At 35.0% G+C, this 16594-nt stretch overlaps 1 protein-coding gene across 14 annotated transcripts in view; it reads right to left on the bottom strand.

The window, feature by feature from the left end:
- LOC105227165 (paired box protein Pax-5) overlaps window positions 1–16594 on the bottom strand; it is a 199033-nt gene that overhangs the window by 133748 nt on the left and 48691 nt on the right. For 12 of the 14 annotated variants that reach the window (XM_049459614.1, XM_049459617.1, XM_049459615.1 and 9 more), the window contains 2 exons: window positions 8021–8186; window positions 4757–4954 (listed from right to left, as the gene is read on the bottom strand). In XM_049459614.1, coding sequence (XP_049315571.1) covers window positions 4757–4954; window positions 8021–8186 — 364 coding nt within the window. The remainder of the gene's footprint in view (window positions 1–4756; window positions 4955–8020; window positions 8187–16594) is intronic. The other 2 variants (XM_049459628.1, XM_049459626.1) reach the window with 1 other exon arrangement.

Raw genomic sequence — 16594 nt, 5'->3', positions numbered from 1 at the left:
ACTTTTGCCTTGTTTTCTTAAATTTTTTATCAATTTTCTGCATTCAGGGCTGCAGTGTTTGGCTCTACCCATTTTTAGACTTAAAAAGAATTAAACACCCAAATTTACTCTAAATTCAAAAAACTAGAAACCTTTACTCACGTTTGCCTGAAAATTATATTGTATAAATATGTTTTAATGTGACTAAAAGTTTTACTTTATCGGATGGCTCTATTTTAACGCACACGTTGCTGCAGAGTTAATAGCACATTTTCACTGATTTGTTAAAAATGAACGCGAAGTTGAATTCAGAAGTAACGGAAAAATATACACAGATGATGTGAGTACTGAACTACAGTTAGTTCATGGCATGTTAGATTCTTAAAAAAAATTTAAGTGCAATAATATCATCAGAAAATGTATGGCTTTATTTCATCGCACATCACTGTACTAAGTCTGGTGTTTTTTTTCTGTCATTGGGCCTGTATGTCGGCTTACCAGGAGATATTATGTCCAGGTTATATCTTTGAGTTTACAAAAAATGGATCAAAAACTATTTCGTGTCGGATCCAGTTACGTACGGAGCCGGATTTTTTATCCGTCCATGGACTGTATACTCGGCAGAACTTTTCCGCTTCAACAATGACTCTGTGCAAAGTGGGTGCGCAAGTTCATAATGCAACACAACGAATTGCTGATTTTGAGCAGTGTTTGAGTGCTCTTTAATCGTAATAAAACCGAATTTTTGCATCGTTGTGTGACAATCGAAACATTTCACACTCGACAAACAGCCTAGTGGACTGCACATGACGAACCGGTCCTCAAGCGTGGAAAGACGACGCCCACCGACTTTCAGCCAAAACGGTTCAGCCGTTCTAAAGTTATAAATAATTTAACTGACACGACTTTCTTATATATATATATAGATAATGGAATGTATTACCTACATATATACCTAATTTTTGTAATAAAAATTCTCCAAATTTTTCATTTAAAACTATTATGTATTAAATAGACTAAAGACTTTAAATACATACATATATCTTCAGATTCCCCTTATTTTTAATTAACTTTTATCTATTTATCTATTTCTTACGCTCAGACTGATTTATTTCAATCTGAATTAAGGAGTTGCATGGGTTTACGGGTTTCAAAAAATCTATTTTTTTCTATTCGCTTATTAAACTCTACAGCACCTCTAGAACATTGCCCTAAATTTTAAAGTTGATCCGAGCAATAGTTTCGGTTTCAAAGGTTAGCTAGTAGTGATGAGCGATATTTCAGTACCGGTGATTTTTTCACTGTGATTGACAAATCGCATATTGCAACTGCGATCACATTTTATAAATAGCAGTTCGCTTCTATGAACTGCGATTGCGATAGCAGTTAGAACCTATGATTTTCGATAGCAGTTCACAATAAACTTGTGAAACTGTGATTTTTAAATAGCAAATAGCAGAAAAGTAGCAGCTTTCTTCAGGGTATTGTATATATTGTATACATGTTTTGAATGTAACGTTCTTATAATTTTTAATAATGACAGGAAATGTATCAAGGAAAAGAAGTGAAGTATGGCAGATGTTTGCAAATCAAAAATTTCATATAAAACATCTTTAACAAATTAAAATTTATGTCCAGAATAGACATCCTACAGTATTCATTTGTCATTAGTTTTTCTTTGAAAACAAACAAATGATCAACCACACTAATGATAATTCCTTGTAAGAAATATGTGAAACCATCATACCAACATACAAATGAACTATGCAATACGCTCTAAGTGTCAGGTAGCCGAACCGCTCCAACATTTGCGAAAATGTAATGAAAAGAAACGCGAAAAAACTTGATTCGAGTTACAGGGCCCAACAGAGAATTTGCCGCCAATAACGACAAAAGGTTTCCGTCGTTCCCACGACAGTCAAGTCTACATAATGGAACGGACCCGGACTTTTATTCGGCCAAACACTGTCAAATCGGCAGGATTTGCCGTTTGAACGTCGACTAAGTTGCGATCGCAACAGCAATATAAAATCACAGTGATTTAAAAATAGCAATCACTGAAATCACAGATGTCGAAAAATCGCAATATCGCTCATCTCTATTAAGTGCGCCGTCTTTGGGCGCGTGTTTCTCAGAACAATGTTTTTGAATTCGGTTGGCAATATTTCTCGAAAACTACTCAACCGATGTTGGAGCTACAATTCTTGAAGACGTGAACAAAGGATTTTTTTCGAATTCAATTGTTAAAAAAAAAGAAAAAAATGCCGCGTAATATAAAATGTTTTCTAAATGTGTGCCAAAAATAAAATTTTTTGTTTTTTTTTTCCAAGGTTTTAACTAAAATACGTATTTTTTCACTTTAGATGATCCTGTAAGTTGTCCTGCCAACGCGGGCGCATCTTTTTCCGAGGGGTCACCGGAAATGGCGTCGCAATTGTCGAGTTTAAAATATTTTTTCCAAAAATTTCAAAATTTCTTTGTTAATAGAGTAAGTTTATAATATTAAAAAATTCTAATAAAATATTTTATTTTTTAATATGAGAAAAAAATTTGAATTAAGTTGCTTTTTCTTTTTTCTTACCGGCATACCTGCAAAATAAGAAATTTCTTATACACTACATACATAAGTATATATGTATGTATATTAGCTGTCTTCGATTGGTCATTTCTCCGTTCTCTTGTCATATACCTTATTAAAGTATATACATATATTCAATAATGCAAAATGTTTTAAAACTCACTTTTACTATTGTGAATGGTTCAAATGACAAATGAAAATATAAAATTATTTTTTATTGTGTTTTTAAAACAAAAGACTAAAATTCAATTATCATAATTCATCAAAAATCAAAATAAATAGTTCCAGTAAAATGATAAAACTCACAACCAAATTATTTAGAAGAGCCTCATAGCTTAACGATGGACATGGCACCGGCCAAATTTAGTTAAAATCCTATATCTAAGGAATTATCTCTACCAATTTTAGTCATATGGTGCATAACATTACTGCGACATTCTTATGTTGCATTGTGAATGTGGGCCCAATCCGACAACAACCACGTCTACCCCATATATCACAGTACGAAATACCATCTGACTATTTTACCTTACAGTATTTCGATATAAGTATTTACATATATAATAATTACGTGTTACGATTTCTCTGTGATAATCTAATGAACCGATTTTAGTAAAATTTAGCGCAACTTAAAATGTAGGATGGTTTATATATCAATTATATAATTAAATAAATATAGTTTAAAAAAACTAAAAAACACGCTTTTAAAGCATATCAAACTAAAAAGTGAAAAATAATTCTTTGTATAAACTAACAATAATAATGAAAGAAAAATTCTTGCATTATTGTGAGAAAAGCGTGGCATGCTCGATATATGAAAAATATGTCACAAAGCACTACAACGACTAAGCTTGTCCAGCAGCAAACAGTCGAGAGCCCAGATAAATTACTGCATGCTCTACTGTACAACCTTGCTTTTTATGAACGATCGACGCCCAACTCAGTATGCTATTTAAATGTCCCCAAAACTAGTTTTATATATACATATATGTTGCATACTTTTCGCATATATGTTGCTATCGATGGGAAACAAAGAAATTGTTGTACCACTAAGTGAAGAAAGGTTAAATTAAAGTATTTTGGTTGTATCCGCGATACACATCAGTTCCTTTTTACTAAGGTTAACACCTACATCGTACCTGTATAGGGCTCCTTCCATAATATCACTGATTGTGAAGGGAAACATCGTTGATATCATGTCGTCCGCATATAACGGTCAATATTGTATTTAAGATATCTTAGAAAAATTAGTTTACGTACTATATATACTACTATACAGAAAATCTGTAAAATCATTTCACAAATTACCCAGGTCTAATATATCATATATGTATGTATATACATTCGTCGGTATTCTAGCAGATTTATGTCAAAAATGTCGGTCAGTGTGTGAGTTATCTTTATAAAATTACGTGAAAACATGTTCTAGAGTGGTTGCGGCATCCGGTTGAAAATTTATCGAAACACTCACGAGGAATAATTGCTGTATGCAAGGGTGGATTATCAAGGTGTAAAACCAAAGAGTTTTCGACCCATAACTCTGGCCTCTTTCTACGAATAGCTTCGCGCAAATGGGTCTTCGAGCTAAATTTAAATTAAAAATAAATTATTCTGACACGAAGCGAAGTGTAATAAGAAGGTGCTTTTATGACCTAAAATTTGAGTTAATAAGATTTTTGAATATGATTGCAATCTTTGACGATATTGTTGAGTAATTAATGTTGAGTTTACCATGGTAGTATTTTCCGAACTTTGATGTTTGCAAATTGCAAGAGTATAAAATGTTCCGCAACATCCGAATATTTTCCTTTTTTATGTTTTAAATACAAAGTTTTGGTAAACACTGAAATAATACCCCAGCCTTTAATTTTTGATAATCGAGATAGTACAAAATTTTCGGTTAATTGTTTTTCTGTCTTTATTTAGTCAGGTAACAAATAAACCTTGATATTTCGATAATGTAATATAACCTTTGTAAACTTGTTGCCCTTTGATTTGTATTTTAAAGCACCCTCTGTATTATTTTAATTCTGAATGATGAGCCGAGGTGAGAATTGACGCTAAATTTAGGTTTACTTTACTTTCGTTAAATAACTATACTTTCGAACTTAATAAATTTTAAAGATAATCAAGGCGAATCATCACAAAACATAAGATACTTTAACTTTAATTTAATTGTTCCAAAATGTTTATTCTTACCTGTTAATTGATGACACGCTGGGTACATTATCCTGCGAGCATATACTTTCCGCTAAAAGTCTATCTCGTATTTCCCAAGCGAACATCGTTGGATTTTCACGTTTGTAATTAGCAATAGCATCGACAACTGGTGGAGTGGCTACTTTAGGTTTGGAACCCCCTATAACTCCGGCTTTAAAGCTTCCAGTCTCATAATACCTTAAAACAAAAAGCCGAGATACAATATTTTGCGAAGATCATGAGTAAATAATTATATTTGAAAATAACCTAAAACTAATTGAGGCAAGGTTATATACATATATAAATGGTCATGATGATAAGATAAATTTAAATCCTGTTGACTGTCTGTGCATGCAAGCTATAACTTGAATAAAAATTGAGATATATTGATGAAACGTGGTATGTAGGTGCCATAAATAAGCACTAACAACTTTCAGCTACAACAATCAAATGTGCTGAGTACAAATCTTATAAGAATTTCTACCGACAGCGTGAAAAAAGATAAAATCGGAGGATAACTCTGCCGAATCCCCATATAACGGTACCGTTAAAAGCTACTAAAAACGCGATAAATCAAAAACTAAAAACGCCAGAAACATTAAATTTTATCACCGAGATGGTATACAGAGCTTTATGGGAGCTGGACGTGGCCTAGCCCTTATATAACTATATATGATTTGGTTTTACACCTTAAAGTATTTCCCTGGCTCTGATTCTTTCAAGTTCGTTTGCACCCAAACTTAGCCCCTCTTTACTTGTTTATTATAAGATAGATAACTTTTGTGAATTATTTGAAGTTTAACACATTTTTATTTATTTATAAGTCAACTATGAAATTCTCAATGATAATACCCGTAATAGCAGAACTAGTATTTTTAAAGTCTCTTGTTGTGTTTAGTCCGAATATAAATCAATTTTATAAGATAATTAGACACAATTTCTTCCGGAAAAAGGTGTTTGAATATAGAAATCAAAAGCATGTGAATATTATTAGACATTTTGTATTCGTTTAATTAGGGAATACTCATACTATACAAGAAGTATTATATATTCTGCATTTTACTGTCCAATTGACTTTACACTCATAAAGACCTGTACGCAGCTGTAGAACCTGGAAGGAATTATCTGCATTAATTTGTTATCCTCTTTTAACCACATTCAGTACAGTTTTGCAATTTATATTTAAGTTTCATCGGTTTTTCTTAAATACATACAATATAACCACAATTATAACTTTAAGTAGAATATTCGAATTTAAAAAATTGTTGATTTGAATGAGTTTTAGTTATTTTATAAAGTTGAATATTTTTCTAAAAGAATTTAGCAGTGGTACTATCGTTTCTGCATTCCACAAAAGGTTTTATTAAATGCGTAAACCGCGTTGGTCGGAAGAGAGGTGAAAAATAAGGGCAGTGGCGGATCCAGTGTAGAATTTTGGGGGGAGGGGGGTGAACTTTAGAATTTTGTACTTGCAACTCAAAATCTTTTACTTTGCGGAATGTCACTTAAGATCAAAATAATGTATAACTTTAACTTAACTTTTTTTCCTTTGCATCCGCCCTTGAACAGGGGACTAATGAAACATTTAGCTCTGGATTTCAAATGGTTCCAGCAAGGAATGAAACGGACGACAATTTCTCTCATTCTATCAACTCGATGTCAAATGAAATTCAACACTAGAACTACCGATGTTAAATATATACAGTCCCTGGCCAAATTATTAGACGCATCACTGATTTTTCGTAGTTACCTATTTTAATAGCCTTTTTAGTGTAAAATAATGAGACAAACCTTAATTTTTATAGCCAAACCTTTTTGACTAATAGTATTCTTTACTTATTTTCAAAAAAAGACGTAACAATAATAAACAATAGTAGGTAGGTAGGGTTATGACAGCGAGAAGTCGCATTCATGTTTGAACATGATCCGGTTGCGTGCGTGATTACTAACAGTGTGGATGTATTTCAGTATCGTTTTTGTATTTGCAACATGACTTTTGACTTCTCGGGTGTTTATTTTGTTTAGAAAAGTTATTAACGTGATTTTTTTCGTTTTCTTATCTTTTAAGATGGGTAAAGTGGGGGACATTTCACCACGCAAAAAAGCCGAAGTCAAGGCTCTCATTAATACAAAACTGTTTTCAAACCGTGAAATTTCACGAAGATTGAAGCTGTCTGAAGCTAGTGTGTGACGTATTAAGAAAAAAGTTGAATCATGTGAAAATTTGAGTCCGAAAAGAGATAACTGATAGCTGATATTTGCATAAAAATCAATAGTGCGTCTAATAATTTGGCCAGGGACTGTACCTAGTTTTACCGCACCCGTCAAATTGACAGATTTTTTATTATGGCTTTCATAGTAACTTTTGAGTTAGTTTAAGTAAATAAAATAATACAATTTAGCAATAACAACATTTAATATAATAATTCATTAACTATTTATGAAAAAACAAAAACAGTTTCTAGTATGGTACAGTATGTGATGGCAATCTACCATTATATAAATAATAATCAAATAACCACACCATAACCATTATACGATAAATAATAATCAAATTTTTAAGCATGTAATTTGAAAACCGTCAAAATGACGGTCTTGGTAGTTCTAGTGTTAATGTAAAAAAACTTTTACCATACGAAAAATGTATCCAATAATCAACTAAATTTCTATAATGAGTAAATGTCCATTTTCGTCAACATACTCGTATAATGGGTCAAACCACGTCCAGTGGTCCATGCAAATTTCGAAAAATCTCCGATTTTGAAAATTAGCAGTTCATTAGGAAGGGGACCAGACGCATACCCCGTGATATAAATATTTCGTCAAAATTCTTTTTTTGTTAAAATTATTGAAGATTGAAATTTAGAGCACGATAAAATTGTAAAATTATTTTCTCAAAAACTACTTGAAATATGTAAATCGATGAAATTTTGTAAAATCAAACAAAATTTTCGTGTTACATTATAGATATTTTTTCACGATCCATTTGCTTAAATAGTAATATTTTACTTAATTGTTTATTAAACAATTGAAATTGTTCATGTGCTCCTCACGCGTTGCGCAGTGAACAGTATAAAATTACAAATTTTTTTCAAAAATAGCGTCGCGGTAACGTCTGTCTGAAAATAGAAGATCAATCGGACGAATATCATGGCAAAAGTGAAACGATGCCGAAAAAACCATGTCATGATAAATTAATTAATATTCCTGTTAATAGGATAATGCTTTCACTGTGGCATATTATATGCGTATATTAATTCTTACCTTGACAATATTTTAGATACACATCCATGACTAACTCGCAATTGCCGTGATATATCACATGGACGGACGCCATTATGTGCTAATTCAACGATGCGTTGACGTACCACATCGGGAAGTGGACGACCATTGACAAAAACGCCACCCAGTTGATTTACACCACCGTGACCTTCAGAAATTAACGTGAAATAATTGTTTTTAAAGTTTCCATTAAATCAATGTTTTAAAGATTTTGTTAATAAATGTTAGCAAGCGAGAAATGGGTAAGAGCATATAACGATCCTTTAATTAATTATATATTGAAATTTTTGGAATTCGGCTGGTTGTGTTCACTATTTAAGTAGTAATGATGTTCAGAAAAAGGAAATGAAATATCCGTACTATAAACAAGATAAATGAACAAAGTTATAATTTACAGCATTAATTTAATCTATATGTATTTACAAATTATTGTATCAAAGCAAATCTATATAAATAAAAATGAATCGCCAAAATGTATGTACGCTCATAACTTTCATACGACTGAACCAAAAAATTCGAATAATTGCCGGAAAACCCCTAAAACCAGCCCTTTTCTTTTTCCCATACAAACGAATGAATGTTTTCGTTAGTAACGCTAAGAGAACGGCTGAACCAATATTGATGAAATTTTAAGAGGTTGTTCGTTGTGGATCGGGAAAGGTCTAGAAATAAAAAATCTGTATGTCTTTCATGAGGAAAATTGAACAATTCCAAAAAGTAAACTTTTTCCATACAAATTTTTTTAATTATTTTTTTTTTGTTTTGTTTTTCAATTATTTAAATCTTTCAAATTTGGCGTTTGCTCCAAAAAATTTTGAAAATTATTCGGTGAAAATGTGTGTTGCACACAAAGTGATCAATTACAGATTGAAATTTGTTACGATGCCATGAAGAGATCGCGGTAATATCGGTCGGCGTTCTTTTTGGCATCGACATACATTAGCAGACCAAAGCACATGAACGAGTACTCCCAGTATGCGATGAGGTACGTGCGGTATTATGGATCGCGGTCAATCAGCAAGCGATCGTCACGATGTCACTGTGAGACTTTTCAAGCAACAGCTTCGATGGACTTTATATTGAAGCAACGTATATATGGTGCTCTTAGATGCTAGATGTACTCTGTTGAGTGGCAAAAGCGAGGTTTGCCGCACGCATAGATTATTCTTTGGATGGTGGAAGGTGGTTACACCAGATCAAATTGATGAAATCATTCAATAATGCGGCAATTCCTGATGCAAAGAAAGATCCAGTATTATACGAAGTGATGAAAACCAATAAGGTTCATGAACCTTGCGGACACCACAACCCCACTACGGTTTGTATGTCTGAAAATAAATGCACGAAACACTATCCACGTGCTTTCTTTCGGAAACACAAACTGGAAATGATGGATATAAACTCTATCGGCGTCGCTCACCAGATAACAGAACATGCAGGATTCAACTAAGAAGAGTGAATATCGAAGTTTACAACATATGGATCGTACTATATTCACCAATATTGTCTAATTCATATTCAAAACTCATATCAATGTTTAGTATTGCAGTTTGGTGAAATCGACAAAATACGTTTGAAAGTACGTCACCAAAGGAAGCAACATGACGATTATTGGTCTTGAACGGGATGAGATCGATTAGTGAACTGCAATGAAGCGGTTTGTAAGATATTTATTTTTTCAATTCATGTACGTTTTCCGACAGTGTACATCCCGCAGTTCATCCGGAGAAGACCAAAGACTGTATTTCAGCCCAGAGAATGCAGCCAACGGAAACAACGCCAACATCAAAATTAACATTGACGAGTTTTTTCTCAACTTTCGTCAGTGAACCGTTTGCGAGGACATACCTTGATATTATACATAGATGGAATGCATCGTCGAAGAAGTAATTACGCAGAAAGCAAGGCCAACCAGTTGATTGACATCCAGGAATCCACCCGAAAAACGTTCTTCTACTTTCGATTGTTTCTACCTTCGGTTGCTATTGATTAATGTACGCGGTTCAACTTTATTTGAGTCATTGCTTACTGTGAATGGTTCGATGTGTGCAAGTTTTGGAGAAGTAAGCCAGCAATTACAATTGCTGGAACACGTTAATCACTGGAATGAAAATGAAGTTCGCATACTTTTCGATATAATCATGGACATTATCAAAGACATTTTTACATCGCCTTCGCTAAAAATTGGAAATGGTACAATTTCGGTTGATACTTCGGGTGGTTCGATGTCAATTCCATCGTATCTTTATCAATTCATGAAGGATGAACTCATCACAATGTTCGGACATTGGCCAAATTATCATAACTACGATTCCTTAAGTGTGCGCGCAATGTTAGCTGCCAAAAATACCGATGTTGTTGTTTTCAACTGGAAGATTCAAAGTCAAGTTCCGGGAGACTTGCGCTCATACAAATCGATCGATCGTCTTGACTATGAAGAAGACGCCGTGAATTATCCAGTGGTATTCCTAAATTCTTTGGACAGGCTTGGTATGCCACCGCATCATTTGCGTCTCAAAGTAGGATCCGTCGTGTTTCCCAATCTTCATGCGCCGAAACTGTGTAATGGAACCCGACTGATTGTGACGCACCTATCGAATACAAGGGGACAGAATGCTTGATCGTACGAATTCCTTTGAGTTCTAACGATTTGCCATTTCAGTTCAAACGTATTCCGTTTCCAGTGAAAATTGATTTTGAGATGACTGTCAACAGGGCCTAAAGATAGTCGCAAAGTGTGAGGCATAAATTTGGAAATGCTATGTTTTTCACACGGCCGTAGCGTGATCACGAGTTGGAAAACCGTCTTTTCTGTACACCGGAACAGAAACCGAAAAATGTTGTTTATAAAGCTGCGTTACATTGAAAAAAAAATGAAATGATAAATTTCACTTTCTTTTCATTTCAAACTACATAATTTCACGCAAGACAACGGCTGTGGGGTCAGCTAGTATTAAATAAACAAGTAAGGAAGAGCTAAATTCGGGTGCAACTGAACGTTTTATACTCTTTCAACTTGCATGAATCAAAGCCAGGGAAATAATTTAAGGTGTAAACCAATCATATATGGAAAAATAAAGTTAGCCGAATGTTCGATAATCCTGATATGAGCTATATAAGGGCTAGGCCAAGTTTTCGTTCAAATTTATCCATTGTAGGCACACACAGATACATTGTTATGAGTAAAACACGTTCTTTTATTTTCATTGGAATAACTCACATATTAGCCAATAGATGCGGTACAAAGTCACCCGTAAGGTCGAAAATTTTCATACCTGTGGGCTTAAACAGTTTCTTTTGGACTTAAACAATTTTTGGTCACAGAAACGATTCTTTTATATATGACTCAAACAGCTCACGACTTCCGGTCTTTGACCAAGTATCCTCTGGGTAGCCTAAGACCATTCGTTTGAAGGGGAGCTAATGTGAGAAAGCGAATAATCCCCTCCGCAGGGTTGTGCGCTGGGTTTTAGACCCGCCACGTAAAAAACGCACCCAATGAAAAAGAACAACAAGCCTCGGATGAGAGAGCCCCCTTTTGATGACGACCATGGCAAACGAAATAAGGACTACGATTTAAGGGCATGCACCTGGAATGTCCGGTCCCTTAATTGGGAAGGTGCTGCTTCCCAGCTGGTTGATGTCCTCGTTAGAGTGAAGGCTGGCATCACCACCGTCCAAGAAATACGATGGACGGGACAAGGACTGAGGCGAGCAGGTCCTTGTGGCACTTACTACAGTGGCCATATAAAGGAGCGCAAATTTGGAGTGGGCTTCGTGGTGGGAGAGAGACTCCGCCGCCGGTACTGTCATTCGCTCCGGTGGATGAACTTTTAGCTACAATTTGCATCAGTGCGAGCGAGTTTCTTCAATGTATCGCTGATAAGAGCTCACACCCCGACGGAAGAGAAGGACGATATGACCAGAGATGCTTTCTATGAGCGCTTGGAGCGCACATATAAGAGCTGGCCACTTTAACGTCAAGGTGGGCAAAGAAGGTATCTTTGGTTCTACGGTCGGTAAATTCGGCCTCCACGACGAAACATTTCCAAATGGATTGAGGCTGATCGACTTCGTTGAGGCCCGGAATAGGGTTATCTGTAGTACCAGATTCCAGCATAAGAAGATTCATCAAGCCACCTGGCTGTCTCCGGATCGAAAAACCACCAACCAGATCGATCATGTTGTGATAGACGGAAGACAAGTACCCAGTGGTTCAGATGTGCGTGCGCTCCGAGGTACTAACATCAACTCGGACCTCTACCTTGTTGCAGCCAAGATATGTTGCCGCCTTTGTGCAGCAAAAAACGCACGCCAACAAACACAAGCAAGGTTCGACGTCGAGGAGCTGCAATCGCAACAGACAGATGAACGATTTTCTATTCGACTTGTACTGCTGCTCTCTGAGAGCACTTCTTACGTACAGCTGCAACCGAAACCATTGGTTTTCGGAAAATGAAAAAGAATAGCTGGTACGACAAGGAGTGCCGTGTCGCAGCGGAGAGAAAACAGATTGCTTACCTCGCAACGTTACGATCGACCACGACACGTGCGGGATGGGTTAGATACCGAGAGTTTAAAAGGGAAACGAGACGCATTTGCAGACAGAAAAGAAAGAGGCTGAAATGCATGAGTATGAAGAGCTTGATAAGTTGGCCGACAGGGGTAATGCTCGAAAAGGTTTTAAGACTGGAGCATACTATTCTAGAAGCCCTAAAGGTAATCTAGTGACCGATTTGCATACTAAATTACGGAGGGAACACTTCTCCAGCCTACTGAATGGCAGTGAACGTACAACGCCAGGAGAAGGCGAACCCTATTCCCCAATTGGTGATGATGAACAGACGTTCCATTGCCCGACCATGAAGAAGTTCGATTAGCAATTACCCGTCTGAAGAACAACAAAGCGGCGGAGGCCGATTGATTGCCGGCCGAGCTATTCAAACACGGCGGCGAAGAACTGATAAGGAGCACGCATCAGCTTCTTTGTAAAATATAGTCGGATGAAAGCATGCCCAACGTGTTGTGTGAAAGATTAAAGTCCACCGTCAGCAAACTGATTGAACCTTATCAGTGTGGTTTTAGACCTGGCAAACCAGCCAGATATTCACCATTCGCCAAATCTTGGAAAAGATCCGTGAAAGGATAATCGACACACATCACCTTTTCGTCGATTTCAAAGCTGCTTTTGACGGCACGAAAAGGAGCTGCCTTTATGCCGCGATGTCTGAATTTGGTATCCCTGCAGGTTCGGGAAAGACCTCTCCGAGCAGTTCAATACCAAGCGAGGGTTCAGACAAGGCGACTCCCTATCCTGCGACTTCTTCAACCAGCTGCTGGAGAAAATAATTCGAACTGCTGAATTCAATCAAGCAGGTACAATCTTTTATAAGAGTGTACAGCTGCTGGCGTATGCCGATGATATTGATATCATCGGCCTCAACACCCCTGACGTTAGTTCTGCTTTCTCCAGACTGGGCAAGAAAGCGAGGGCAAGACGAAATATCTCCTGTTATCAAAGAAACAGTCGTCGCACTCGCTAACAGGCACTCACGTCACAGTTGGCAGTCATAACTTCGAAGTTGTGGATAATTCTTGGAACCAACAACAACGTCAGCCTCGAAATCAAACGCAGTATATCTCTTGCCAACAGGTGATACTTCGGTCTAATTAGGCAATTGAGAAGTAAAGTCCTCTCCCGGCGAACAAAAACAAAGCTCTATAAGTCACTTATTATTTCCTTCCTGCTATATGGTGCAGAGGCTGGACGATGACAACAACTGATGAGTCGACATTGCGAGTTTTCGAGAGAAAAGTTCTGCGAAAGATTTATGGTCCTTTGCGCGTTAGTAACGGCGAATATCGCATTCGATGGAACGATGACCCGTATGAGATATTGACATAGTTCAGCGAATTAAAAGGCAGTGGCTACGCTGACTAGTTCATGTTGTCCGAATGGACGAAAACACTCCAGCTCTGAAAGTATTCGCGCAGTACACGCCGAGGGTAGCAGAGAAAAACCTCCACTCCGTACGAAGGACCAGGTGGACCAGGAAGGACCTGGCTTCGCTCGGAATTTTCAATTGACTGGCGCGCTGTTGTTAACTCAACTATAATCGAGTAAGCGGTGTCTAGGTCAGTAAAGAAGAAAAATGTCTTCGAATTTTTGTTTAAATCATATGCTGTAAAGAGCCAAATAGATCTACATATATTAAATCAACAATATATTTTAGGCATTTAATTAATGTCATATTGGTTAAAATCGCTTCGAAAATTAATCTTTGTTTGTAAAAAGTATGTGGGATATCTGTAAGAGATAGACAGTGTTCTCTGTAGACCTTTTCAATGTGCACAATACTTATAACATTATTTTGATAAATCTCGTAGGGTTCACCCTGCGTTTGCAATGTAAGCAGAAAATAAATGTGATTATTTACATTAGAAATCTCCAAACTAACAGTATTTCTCCACTATTTAATGGATGGTGTTATACATATGTACATATGCACCTTCCTCTTAAATAACTCTATCTATTAAAAAGAACCGCATCAAAATCCATTGCGTAGTTTTAAAGATTTAAGCATACAAAAGGACATAAGGATAGCAAAATCGACTTTCTTTTATAGTACTGTGTGTTGAAGAGAAAATCGTGTTAGTTACACTATTTATAACTCAAGGACGGCTGAACCGATTTTCTGAAAATTGGTGGGAGTTAACTTAGAACCAGGAGACGGAAGTAGGATATATTTATCTTAAAAGTCAATATAATTCATAAATACAAAAATTATATATCAAATAATAATTTTATGTTCAAAATTAATGTAAGAATCATTTTAATTTATTACTTAAAAAAATAATAATAATAACAGCACACATAGTAATTTTTATTTGAGGCATTAATACAATGATTTCAGCTATTATTTTCGCCTCTAAAAGCTTTGGAATAAATCAAATATTTTAAAGTTTCGGAGTCATAATAAAGAACCTTTGCAAATTGTTTATTAAGACTCAAGTTAATATGCATTAATATAGTTTTAAGATCGAAAATTCTAGAAAATAAAAATGTGTTAAAACAGATTTTGCCAGGAATCCTTTCTAACCCAATACTGACTCCAATAGAAATATAAAGAAAATAGTTTGTTAACCGCCTGTAAAGTGATGAATTGCTATCCACGCCCTTTTTAGAACGTTATTATTTAGTAAGTTTTATTGTACCTATACAAAATTAAAATTATGAACTATTATATAATATAATTAATTTTTCCTTGACTTCTTAATTCCTGGGTGTAATATTAATATTTTGTTAAAGCAATTTTAGTTTTTATGGAATAATGTTATTTAAAAGAAATTTTCATATCAATAATCTTTTTGCAAAATACTCGATGCCTTTTTTTTTGTATCGTTGATGATATTATTCTTACATATTTAAAGCTAAAGCATTATAAATGTTGTTTAAAATTACTTATTGCTTTTTCACTTTACTTTTGAAGTTAAAGAGAAATACGTACCGATTAACATTTGGTAATTATTAGAAATATAAAATGTTTTTTTACAGAATTTGTTAATAATAAATCCTATTGATGCAAATTCAATTTTTGTAAAAATGGAAGTGTGAAATGGTGTGAGCATACATATTGTGCGAATAGAGTTTGGGTGTGTTACACATGTTAAGAGAAAACAATGACGCATTATCTAAAAGAATCTTTGAAGAAATTAAATTATTAATTCAAAATTAAACGTTACAACGTGTAATCGTGAATTCTACGTCATGAAGTCTACGTAAAAAAATTTAAATTTAAAAAATTCTTTGTATTGTTATTCAGTAATACATATAAAAATAGTTACATTTCAAAGAATAAAAAAATTATTTTATTAACAATTGTAAATCACAATTTATAAAATTTAGTTTATCAAAAGGGGCGGCGTATCAGCCCAGGCCTACGGCGCACAGTGATCAATTTGAAGTATTTAGGCGGCCAAAAGTCAAAATCTTAAATATATTAGTAGGCACAAAATATTGACGTCTACGTATAGTAAACACTTCCACGAATTACCCCCCAGCCTTTTTTTCAACAACCATATGTCACCGCTTCCGTGCAGTTAGACGCAATTTGATCGTTGACTTGATACGTATTTCTATTTGGGTGTCCAAATTATATCAAATTTCGCAATACGCATGTATGTTTATTTTAAGTTGTGTAGTGAAGTGAAAGTGATTCCCATAGCTCAGGTAAGCTTCTATTAAATAAAGAATAGTTTTAACTTTTATTTTTAACTTTCATTATATTTTTCGGTAGTTGAACATACCCTCTTTTTCACATAAAAAATGTATTTTTTTAATTTCAAAAGCAATTTTGCTCTGGATCAGGGTTCGTCCGGATCCTATTTTTTTGTTTATTGAATACGTTACACATTCAGCTTTTCTATAAAAAAACAAGAGCCGTAGAATCCCACTTACTCCTTAAAGACAGCAGTTCAAAGTATTTTGTTAAAAAAATTTAAAAAACCATTTTTTTTTAATTTTATGTTTTTTTTCAGTTATGGAGATACCTAGTT

The sequence above is a fragment of the Bactrocera dorsalis genome, chromosome 6 (genome assembly GCF_023373825.1).
Source record: "Bactrocera dorsalis isolate Fly_Bdor chromosome 6, ASM2337382v1, whole genome shotgun sequence".
Lineage (NCBI taxonomy): Eukaryota > Metazoa > Arthropoda > Insecta > Diptera > Tephritidae > Bactrocera > Bactrocera dorsalis.
Note: the sequence above shows the minus strand (reverse complement) of the source record. Positions and strands in the feature narration are given on the sequence as shown.